Consider the following 12,512-nt stretch of genomic DNA (forward strand, 5'->3'; position numbering starts at 1 on the left):
TTGGAAGGCTCTTCTGAGTAAATTTCCAGTCCCTTGGACTGTGTCCTTAAACTGCCTTCCAATTAATTAACAGGCTTGGACTGGAAAGACCTACTACAGCTCTGCTCTCTAAGCAACTGGAGACCTACCAAGCCTGTGAGACCATGGCCCTTAGCACTGAGCTGTGACTCATTCACGATTCGGTGAAATTCAATTCAGTACAATCCAGTAGCGGTTGTTTATGGTTCCCTCGAGAGCTTGGTGGTTTTTCTCTTGCTCAACGCTGCAAGCTGACGCCATGACAGAACTTTTTTTTCATTTCCCTTCAAATGCTGAAAGCTTCAGACAGTTCAGGTGTTCAGTGCGTAGTTTAGGATGTTCAACCACAGCCTGGAAATCTGGGATACATAATGACGCTGAAGACATGTGCCTCTGCTCCAATGTCAAATTTTGCTCTGACGATACATGTTCTTAACACAGCAGGCGGTGAATCATAATAACCGTGCTACTCTCTTCTCTGTTTGCTCTTTATGTGGATTTCTCTCTCCACTCTAAATCGGAGGAGAAACGCCATTATTTTTCCACCCCTGTCATTAGCTTTATGAGGAAAGGAGGAAAGACTGAGTGAGTGTGGGTGCATCCCAATATGTGACCTTGCCTCCTCCACTTGCCTCCTCCACTTGCTTCTCGTCATAATGACATCACTGACAACAGCATTATATTTCAATATCTTGCAAAAGCTCAATTGTAAAGTCTTTTTCTCATTTGCAATTGGGATGGTGAATGAAAAACAGTCCCTCAAAAGTTGTTGTGGCGAGGCTGACAGCTGGGAAACTTTATCGTTTTCTCCACGGAGGAGGGGCCAGGAGGCGGGACGAGGAGACAAGCACAAGTGGAGGAGGCAAGGACACATATTGGGATGCACCCTCTGTGTGCCTTGCAGGGCAGAGCCAGTGTTGCCAGATGTGTCTGATCAAATCCCGCCCAAAAGGTGCTCAAAAACGGCCAAGAGGCGCTCAATTCTGCCCAATTTCAACAAATTGCATTGATTTCTATGGGCATAAAACTGCAGAAAAAAATGCCAAATGGATGATTTTTTCCCGTTTTTACCCGCAGACGGCCATCCCAAGTAGCCCAATTGGGCAGGAAACCGCCCAATTTGGCAACACTAGGCCGAGCTGCCTGGTCTGTATATGTATGTCGCTGGGTGGGCATGGCATATTACACTGCTGCAGGAGCAGCAGTCTCCATGTGCTGCCAACGCGCTGCTTTCATGACTTAAGTAAGTGCCTCCTAAAGCCCCCCCCTTTAATTTGGCGCCGGTAATGGGGGGGTTGATGAAGAGAGCGGTGCCAAAGATCAGTGGGGGGGCATGCGTAAGTGAAGAGGTGGAGGTGGAAAAGAGAGGTGCGGGGGTGTTTGGGTTTGTGGGTGGGGATGTTTGGGGTGTGGTTGGGGGGTTGGTTCTCCACAGGGTCACCACTTCCTGTGACAGACAAGGGATAAGAGGTTAAACTAATTACCTCATACGGCCCAGGCCAACCCATCACCGGCCCACGTCTCGAAACACCCCCCACCCCCCACCCATACTGCCAACACACACACACACACACATACATACACACACATACATACACACACACACACACACACACATGAAGACACACTCCTACAGTACACACACACACACACACACACACACACACACACACACACACATGGAGACACACTCCTACAGTACACACACACACACACACACACACACACACACACACACACACACACACACACACACACACACCCCACTTGTCCCCTCACCTGGGGTTGTTGTACTAGGTTGTCACCAAGGGCTATTTGGGGGGCGGATCTCCCCTTTGGCCATAACCCCGGGAGACGGAGCATTTTAACAGGCCCATAAATATGCAAAGATAACATGGAGCCTCGTCCATCAAACACAGCATATTTTCTGTTACAGTAAGGTCCTGGTGGTTACACTGATGGAGGCTCTTACTGCCTGCAATGTATGAATAAAAAGAAAAGAAAAAGAAAGAAGGAAAAACTGAGTGTGATCTATTCCCTAATGACTTGATTACTTCAGAGACACACCAACAAGACGGAAGAGCGCGGCGTGTGGAAGATGACTATTTCTAAGTTCCTGAAAAAGTAAAAGTTGTGACAAGTAACATTCCAGTGAATTTTATTTCCAGCGTTGAGATAACGGGGGTATTTCGCTTTTAACGTTTCCCCTCCTTTGATGTACACATTACATGACTTCCAGGGGTTCCCAGCCTATTTAAACTCAGGGCACACTTGAAATGTTCACAAATGTTCGGAGCCCACCTCTGACCCAATAAACAATAGAGCTCAAACAAATAGACAACAGCAACACAAACGCACACGTATATCATTTCGATTTTTAGAAAATGATTTCAGGACCTACTTGGAACACCTTTCGCGGCCCACCAGAGGACCCCTAGCTGCCCACTGCTTGAGAATCACTAGCACTAGCCCATCTCTTCCTCCCTGTGTTGAGATAACACGTCATACTTTTCTTCAATTTAGTCATCAGTCAAACAGCAACAGCAGCGCTGTGCAGCGTGCTCCTGTCAAATGTGTCAAATTCGTTTCTCAAACTAATTGTGGTAGCAATCCCAAGTAATCCTTAAGCATATAATAGTGTGTGTTTATATGTAATTAAATAGTGGCATAATGTAGCCTAATGGCTGGAGTAAACACAGCACATGAGTTGGAGCTATGAAGCATCTGGGTAATGTTAGTATAGCGAGGACGCTGCTGAAAAAAGGCTGCTCTGGTCTGGACTCACTGGAAAGGCCTGACCCCTAGCTGCTGAGAGCGAAAGAAATAGAGGGAGGGAGGTTGGGACTCCCAACTTGGGAGAAACGGAGAAAGAATGTGTGTGTGTTTGTGACTGTGTGTGTGTGTGTGTGTGTGTGTGTGTGTGTGTGTGTGTGTGTGTGTGTGTGTGTGTGTGAGAGACACACACACACACACACACACACACACACACACACACACACACACACACACACACACACACACACACACACACACACACACACACACACACACACACACACACACACACACACACACACACACACAGTGTGTTGATGTTCTTTGTAAGCTCTGGCAACACTGATATACTCACAGGCATACCAATAAAGCATATCTGAATTTGACAGACATCACAATATTAGTGTGTATGAGTGACCAGAACTGCTGCTGCACAGACTTTACAGTAATTGTGGTTAATAATTTCTGTGAGCTCAACCCTCTGTCATTTTACGCCGTGGATGACAGAAAGAAATCATATGGCCATGTGATGAAACAAAGGCACTGTCTTGTGTTGTGTGTACATAATATGTCAGACTCCACACTCAGGATGTTTAAAGTGCCTGCCTTGTGCTTTACTTGCATAGCAGCTGTGGCTACGTTGGGACAGCACAGACGGATTGAGGAAAACAACACAACAGTGAATTTGGATTTTCTATAGGGCTCCATCTGAGACACACAATCATCACTTCCTACTTCCTGTGTACGTGACACATACTGTATGTGTAGGCATGCGTTGCTGAGCTGTGTGTGTGTTTGTGTGTGTGTGTGTGTGTGTGTGTGTGTGTGTGTGTGTGTGTGTGTGTGTGTGTGTGTGTGTGTGTGTGTGTGTGTGTGTGTGTGTGTGTGTGCATGCATACAGGCGAAACACAGAGTTGTAGAGTTGTTTCCTCATGTCCCAAATTCAATTTTAGTCCAACAGGCCTCAATGGACCCCACAGGCCGTTTCCGCTAATTTGCACAATTACATCTGAGTGGAGGACAGAGAGAGAGAGAGAGAGAGAGAGAGAGAGAGAGAGAGAGAGAGAGAGAGAGAGAGAGAGAGAGAGAGAGAGAGAGAGACAGAGAGAGACAGAGACAGAGAGAGAGAGAGAGAGAGAGAGAGAGAGAGTTCTATTACACGTCTATTCATCCATAAAGAGAAACTAACTGACAACACAACATTTATTGCAGACTACAGAAAAAAAAAAAACTCTCACTCACATTATGGTTGTCAGGGAAAAAAAAGAACGAGAAATCAGCAAAAGAGTTGGTACTAGTGTCCCTCAAAACCAACTGGTGCTCTTGGAAGGGGTTCAATGTTCAAAAAAGACAGAAGGAAAAAAATCCTTGGTCCAGGCACTTCAGTTGGTTAATGTAGTAAAAAAAAAAAAGAAACGACAACGAGAAATGTTGATGATGGCTGGGTTTAAACGTATGCAAATTTACACAGGGATGTGTAGACGTGTTTCTCTGCTTGTGTATGTGGAGAGCAGGGCCACTGCTAAGGTTTTGGAGGCCCTAAGCAAAACTGGTCAAGAAGCCCCCCTCATAACTAAATGATAACAATAATAATACACGTTTTAGTAAATCTCTATTGAGGAGGCCCCAATTTTGGGGGCAAAGTGGTTGAGGCCCAGTGGTGTAGTCTACTTTTTTTGTTGTGGGTATACTCTGTACTGTATATTTGAGCATTTTTCGAGGTGGGTATGCTGTGTATAGTCCTATATTTGTGCTATTCTAAATAATGGATCAATCAATTTTAGGTGGGTATACTGAAATCCCTGAAATTTTGAGATGGGCATACTGCCTGCATTCTACGTAGACTAAACCACTGTTGAGGCCGTAAGCGCTCTGCTTTCTCTGCTTATGCCTGTAGCAGCTGCCCTGTTGGAGAGAGCACAAGCTTTCACAATTATTAAAGAGACCTCTGTTGCCTCCTCACAGCATCTCAGTGTGGAGATTAGAAGCATCTTGAGGGGTAATGAAAGACGGATAGCACGTCCGAGTTGAGTGAGTGCAGACACCAAACACGCGCACACACACACACACACACACACACACACACACACACACACACACACACACACACACACACACACACACCCTAGTGGTTAAGGTTACACAAGGCCCACGTCTGTCCCGCATGGCTCATGTGGCGAAACACTCAGTTTTCTGTCCACATCTGCATTGTGACTGTGGCTCCCGCCTGCCTCCCCTCCCCTCCCGTCAGATTCTGAGGGAGATTGTTCTCCTCCTGGCATTCGGGGAATCACTGACTGCATGAGGAAATGTGTATTTGTTGGATTATGTAGAGGGGGCCATGAGTTCATCTCAGTCATCAGGCACTAATAAATCAGGAAACTAGTAAATTGTGGTGAATTCAGGTCAATTGGGTCACTTTTTTTGCATAAGCTAATGGCACAAAGTGGCCCAATTTACCTGAATTCATCACATACTTAGAATATTCAGAATCTACTTTTCTGAGGTAGGCCTACTGAAGCTGTTCAGTAGATACAATCATGGTATGGCCTTATGAACAGATGATCTGAAATTGACCTATCTTTATGACTGGAGACAACACTCTACTTCTGCCAAGAATCGCTGGTTTCCTAGGAGACATAGTGACAAATGGTAGCCTAGTCCTCATTCAACTCAAATACATTCCTCATCTTTTATCTCGGGCTTAAGTTTTCGCAAACATTTGCCAAACTCCCCTGTCTGTCACATTAACGGTCTCACTTACAAGTGCTAAGTAGTCCGTCTCCTCGCGCTCTTCGTTTGCGAGCCTGGAGTGCGCGCTCTCTCCAGAGGACAGAAAGTTTGAGAAGTTTCACGTGACGACATTAAACGGTGAGGCTGATGCTGCCTCGAGCTGGGCGCGAGCAGATGTACTGACTGAAGCGCAACAGGCAGGACGCAGCCGGGAGTAGACTGCCCTCCCCGTGTGGACTCCTCAAACTTTGAGATGATATGAAACTATTTTAACATTTTGTGGTGGACATAACATTTTCACAACATCGTTGTCTGTCAAGATTTTGGCGTCGTCTATTTCTCTGGAGTTACACCCCCAAAATGGAACGAAGGACATATGTGGAACTTTATTGGCGGTTTAATAAGGTGGTGTCAGTTCTTGCCTGCTTGTGGTGCCAGCTGAGCCTCAGTGTGGGATATAATTTGGATATTGACCATTCACTTAATTTTACCGGACCGCGCGATTCTCACTTTGGATATTCCGTGTTACTTCATCAGCATAAAAATCAGCACTGGTAAGTAAGACACTTTTGTGTAGATAAACCGTTTAGGATCAGTAACGAACAGCATGCTTTCGTCTCCGATAATCTATAGAGCCATTCATTCAATTATCAACTGTTGGGATTTGAACAAAGTGCCCATTTACTTCTTGCATGTGTTAGTTAAAACGTCAAGGCATACTAAATAGCAAGGCTCCCATCAGCGTGGATGCAACAATGCGCTGTTTGACTTGGGTCAGCCGTCTGGAACAGATGTGCGCCTATGGAAATATTCTTTATTTTCTTTATAAATTGATATGCTGTGTTATTTCAAGGCCAACTGAGCCACCGTAGTTTGATTTCAATAATCCAAAGTGTACTCTTTCCACCAATAGGTTAATAGTTGGAGCTCCAGTCGCAGATTCAAAGTTCAGCCAGGTCAAAAAACCTGGCGCAATCCTTAGATGCACTATTTCAAACATGAACAATTGCGAGGAGCTGGATGTTGGTTTGTATTCTCTTTCGTCCTTTTCTTCATTCAATATGCTTTGGTGGAAGTCATTGCTCTAGCCTAGTTGATCACTTGTCACTTGTAGTCTTCTCAGCTGCACAAGTTGTACAAAAGCATGATGTGGCATTGGATGCTTTTTAGTCAGTTCTGTCAGACTATCACGTGGGAGTTGGCGCACATAGTTGTCCTGAAAGCAACAGTTTTCTCTCCCGCGCCCAATGTTTAAATTTACAGCATTTTTTAAACTTTAGGCTATGCTGTTAACATTTACTTCGAGTGCCTGCTCTAGTGAGTAGCCTACTATATAGTCCACTGGCTCCATGAATTAGGATAAACTTCCTGAAAGGCAGTGGTGCTGACAGACAGTAACTGATCTGAAACTCCATTAAGCTGGTCTGGTCAGAGACAGGGCAACCCCCCTACCGTTACCCCCTCCTGTTACTCCCTTTACGTCCCCCTCACCGTCACCACACCCCATTTCGCCCCTGCCTCATTTAAATGCTTGGGAGGACGGCAATCATCATTACAGCCCAAAACACAGGCTTATGGTTGTATTTATCCTGTAAGGTTAGGTAGGTTTGGTAGGTGGGTTCATCATGGGGGGCAGAATAGCCACAGATCGTGTAACAAGGAAAACCCAGACAAATTTGATTTAAAGCCCTGACCAACAGGAACATTAAAGAAACAGGCACCTGCATCCACCAGCAGGGTAGATGTTTCTTTTATTGAATAAACGTAGGCATCTATAGTAGAAGCATAACCCATTTAATAGCACTATCCTTCAGATAACAATTGCTGTTTTGCAGAGGACTGTCAGTCAGCCAAACGTCCCTTTCAACAGACAGTTTACAACCCAAATTATATAGTAGCACCCACAGGAGAGGTCTGTGCTAAGGCTTTGCCCTCTGTGATGTGATGTGAGGACACCCAGATGTGTAACATCATGTATTCTAAAACTACACAGTAGGCTACAGTTCACTGTGTTCATTCAGCTTGTCAGACCAACACCACCAGTGTTAAATTCAATTATTTTAGTGTTGAATTAGGGATGCACGATATATCGGCCAGATGTATCGGTATCGGCCGATATCGGCCGACATTCAACACATCGGACATCGGTCTGATGGGTAAAACTGGGCCGATGTTAACGCAGATGTTTTTTTTAATATGTTACGGTTCTAAAAGAATGGACTTGACCATGATTTTTACTGTTTGTCTTCTATTTTGTCTCTATTTTTTATCTAATTATCACAGGGAGTTAAAAAGTGTTTTTGGAAATAAGACGACATTCAAAAATTCTGTTTGTTTGCATCATTGTCATCTCTTTCTTTTAAAAAAGAAAGAAAAACATCGGTATCGGTTAATATCGGTCATCAGCCAAAACCGCAATATCATAATCGGACATCGGTATCGGCCGAAATTTTTGACATCGTGCATCCCTATGTTGAATCAATACTGTACAACTTAGTGTGTACAAAAAGTCATGTAGGCTAGTATATGGTGAATTGCCAAGAGCTGCCATAGCCTACAGTATATTTTACATAAAACTGAAGGCAGTATATGCGCATTCCATTGACTGTTTTTTTGTTCGTTTTTCACCACCCAAGGAAGTGGATTCACACATTCTCTTTATAGGAGCATCTGTTACACAGAGCTGACCAGCGGCCTGCCAAAAAATAAATAATAATAATAAAAAAAACAGACATGTAATCTGAATGTTAAAAGGAAGGAAACCAAACCAAAATGTTGAAAGCATTACCACACAATATGATTTCCAACTGCCTTGCTTTGTACTCTTTCACCCCTTTGGGTTAGCAGAAACACGGTGTCATTGGTGTGCTGTTGCCTGTCCTCCTAAATATGCGAACAATGTGGGCTTCGAGTAACTTATTTCAGTGTAGCCATGATTTAAAACAAAATACTGATATCAACAACCATATTCAAGTGTAAGACCCTTCAAAGTCAACAAACTGAGAGTAATGAGGTTTTTGCGAGAAGGACTATGTGCTGTTGAGTTCCCCAAGTGGGCTTTCACTTTTCACCTCATTTAATTGATTGTGGCCAGGGGAAGAAACCACACTAGCTTCTGCAGTGACTTGACATGCAGTGTGCTTCTGTGTTTCTGGGCTTTATGAAACAAAACAGCTATGGGTCATCTGACTAGATCCTACAACATTATTGAAAGAAAGGTTGATCTTCTCACCCTCACACTCACTTCTGATGATGTCTTAGAAAACAGTGCGACGAGTGTATCGTGTGGAAAAACCTGCGTTTCGGAGAGGGAAAACCAGTGGCTCGGAGTGAGTCTGTCCAGAGAGCCAGTTCGTGGCACTGTCATGGTAAGTGTCCTAAGCACAGGTGGAAATCCGCTTCATTACATTACACTAAGCTGATACACTTATTCCAAAGCCACGCACAGTTATTCTATCGGGTATTGGTTACAGTCCCTGCCTGGAGCAGTGGGGGGTCAGGTGCCTTGCTCAAGGGCACTGGAAGCCATCAACCAAGGTGGGGAGAGGAGAGGTTATGGTGGGATTTGAAACTGCAACCCTTTGAATTGAAGTCTAACTCCCTAACCGCTGGACCACATCCTCCCCTCCCTGACCTCATATACAGCCCCCTTTACCAGCAGCTACTGACAAACAAATGAAACGAAATCAGCAGTCACTAATGAATTACTACACACTCAGTGTTGCCAGATGAAAAAATTTGAATTATCGTACCAAAACCTCAAAATTATCGTTTTTTCGGCCTTTCTGGGTGGAAATTATCGTACAAGACCCACATTGTTGTTTCAAGGCATCTAAATGAATTGATTGACGACTGAAATTATCGTACATCATTTTGTTGATCGTACTGAGGACAAAATTGACAAAATTATGGTACAAATATGATAATTATCGTACATCAGGCAACACTGTACACACTACCATCCTATTTTTTATTCAACATCCACCAAGCACTTTCATACAAAGTGTTTCAACCAGTGTGGTGTTCATAGGCAGGTGCACGTTTCCATCTCGGCAAGTAACGACGAGTTGAACACTGGGCAACAAAACATGTAGAGTAGAAAACAGTTAATGCTCTTTTCTCAGTGTAACTGAACCAGATCCAAAACAACACATATGTAAACAATAAGGCCTACACCTTTGAGCCAAGGAGGAATAGCAGGCACAGCACCAAGGTTCCAAGGAAGGCGGCCCTTGAGCAGTATACAGTATATATATACACACACGCCATGCACTTGCTGCAACAACAGTAAACAGCTGGTTGTTTACCCTCACACAGCGAGTACGGTTCTTCTACACCACAGCGTATCCAATTTTAAACAGATTTTGTCATATTTCTGAAAGAATGTTAATGTGTGTCTCCTCAAAAGAAAACCCTTTCTCCAAATAATTTTGTTTGATCGAGATGCTTTTAGAGGAAGAAGAGCCCGTTTGGTTTGCAAAGCAGTTGCAGGATATTGCTGAAGTGGCTTGTTTCTTTTCTGCAACGAATTACCGAGCTTGACTGAGACAGATGATAAACAATAATGAATCGCTAACAAATGGTTGTTTTTGTCTTTCAGGCATGTGGACACCGCTGGAAAAATGTTTATTATGCCAAGGGAGAGAACCATAAGTTGCCACATGGTGTATGCTTCAAGATCAGCGCCAACTTGGACAGCTTTATGCCACTACGACCATGCTATAGAGGTTAGCCTGATTATCATCGACTTTCAAATCTCTTCGAGACTTGGTCTGACCAAGAGCATAACAATTGAAGTTTCCCAAAGGGCATGGTTGACCCGGCCACCTCGCTAGGTTTGCTACTGGTTGACTGGTGTCAGACAAAGTGGGTGGAGTTCCCGATTTTTCGGGAGATCAGAAACGATATTTGCATTGCTCTTGGCCTGTCTAGTAGAGGTGCATTACAACACAGATATATTTGAGACATTGTCATCATCATCTTTTTTATTTGGTATACACGTGTCCTGTGTGCAAATCATGATAAAACTAGTAACAGTATTTGTAGTGCCCCACTTATATTACTTAAACTTCTGTTATTGTCCTGCTGGTTAATATTAGACATTTTTGTTGTCATTATTTGCCATTTTTTCAAGTCATTTACTGTTTTATTGTCATTTCTGTCATCAAAAATGTCCCGTTTTGGAAAATCAGAGTATTTCTGGTTAATATTAGAATAAATGGCAAATAATGACATCAAAAATGTCCCGTTTTTTGAAAATCAGAGTATTTCTGGTTAATATTAGACATTTTTGTTGTCATTATTTGCCATTTTTTCAAGTCATTTACTGTTTTATTGTCATTTCTGTCATCAAAAATGTCCCGTTTTGGAAAATCAGAGTATGTCTGTGTCTGTCTCACAAGTGATGATGATGACCATATCGCTTTTCTCTTCCATCAGATCATCAGCGGAAATTTGGCGAAGACTACGGCTCGTGTCAGGCAGGGATGTCCAACTTCATGACAGAGGTGATTTATCTCCGTTGCTGTGACTCGTTCAGATCAGTCGTACGAGCATCTGATCTCACCGTGCCGACGGGGTTTTAATTAGGGCCATCTGCTCTTCCCACAATTTTATTGGAGGGGGATAACCCTTTGAGATGTCTCCAGCAAGAGAGGGGGTCCTGAGAAATGCTATCTGTGCTGCTGCATGATCTGATCATAATGGAATTGCTTTGATTGGTTGTAATTGATTTTGCACAGTATATATAGGGTGTGTGTGTGTGTGTGCGTGTGCGTGTGCGTGTGTGCGTGTGTGTGCGTGTGCGTGTGCGTGTGCGTGTGCGTGTACGTGTACGTGTGTGTGTCTCTCACCGTCAAAATATGTCAGGTAAAAGTAAAACACTTTTGCATGTCTGAAACAAAAGAAACTTTAAGAAGTGATTGAACTCTTAAACATAGTGAATGCCATAGAGTACATCTAGCTGATGATTCATGCTGTCTGTGCTGCAGGATCTCCTTATCATGGGGGCCCCTGGAACATCCTACTGGACCGGCTCGGTTCTGGTCTACAACTCATCCACCAATGTCATGGCGGCCTACCTGGATGAAGACGGCATTGTCCAATATGGCAGCTATCTTGGTATGTGTTTCACCATTGATAGTATAGATGATATTGATGATGACCACATTCCAACATGGCGTGTGTTCTTCATGCGCATGCCTTGTATTATCTGTCTGGTGACATAACTAATAATATTGTTGGTAGCACTTTGGTTTGACACGGTCCCTGTTATTAGCTTGCTGTTACCAGAATGGCAATGACCAAGTTGTAATGTATTACTAAAGACCGGGTGGATTGTAGGGCTGTAAAAAGCTATGGTCTCTTTGGATAAAAAAGCGTCATGAAAAGTGTAAGTGTAAAGTAATGTTATTGAAAAATTACAACTTGGTCCTTAACCATCTGGGTGACAATAAGGTTGTACTAACAGAGGCTCTGAGCGAAGGAGTTATAACACAAGAAGGATCACATGTTCTCAGCGTGTTGAGAATACATAGGCATTCATCGAAGATTGCCTGCAGTCATTTCAGTCACATATGAATTCAGTGTTTTTTTCTTTGAAGCCCTTTGCATTTGGCATTCTCTGTAAGGAGGAAGTAGATTTTTTTTTTAAAGAATCTGAGAACAGGAAGCCGATAGTCAGGTGCATGAAGTTGCTCAAGGTCTGCAGCTGTGAAACGAGACAACTTAGTCACTCATTAGCCAGATGTTTGTGAAGCAGGACAAACAAAAACTGCTACATCCGTGCTAACCAATTTGACCTGTGCAGTGTGCACACTTACGAAACCACAATCAAACAGACATGACAGGGTCAGTGATGTCAGGGTGGCGCAACGAACAGCCATTGCCACTATTGTATGGATTCGTTTTTGTTTGTTTGTTTTTAGTGAACTATCTAAGAGGCATATTCATTGCAGCATGTCGACCTGTGGCTGTAGCCATAGCTT

General features: G+C 43.6%; 1 protein-coding gene across 1 annotated transcript in view; it reads left to right on the forward strand.

Moving 5' to 3' along the window:
• Positions 1-5,695: 5,695 nt before the first annotated feature.
• Positions 5,696-12,512, forward strand: part of itga4 (integrin alpha 4) — a 45,653-nt gene continuing 38,836 nt past the window's right edge. The window contains exons 1-6 of the mRNA XM_063213250.1: positions 5,696-6,080; positions 6,440-6,552; positions 8,788-8,894; positions 10,127-10,253; positions 10,966-11,033; positions 11,517-11,646. Coding sequence (XP_063069320.1) covers positions 5,887-6,080; positions 6,440-6,552; positions 8,788-8,894; positions 10,127-10,253; positions 10,966-11,033; positions 11,517-11,646 — 739 coding nt within the window. The 5' untranslated portion in view covers positions 5,696-5,886. The remainder of the gene's footprint in view (positions 6,081-6,439; positions 6,553-8,787; positions 8,895-10,126; positions 10,254-10,965; positions 11,034-11,516; positions 11,647-12,512) is intronic.

Source organism: Engraulis encrasicolus, chromosome 13, assembly GCF_034702125.1.
Source record: "Engraulis encrasicolus isolate BLACKSEA-1 chromosome 13, IST_EnEncr_1.0, whole genome shotgun sequence".
Taxonomy (NCBI): Eukaryota; Metazoa; Chordata; class Actinopteri; order Clupeiformes; family Engraulidae; genus Engraulis; species Engraulis encrasicolus.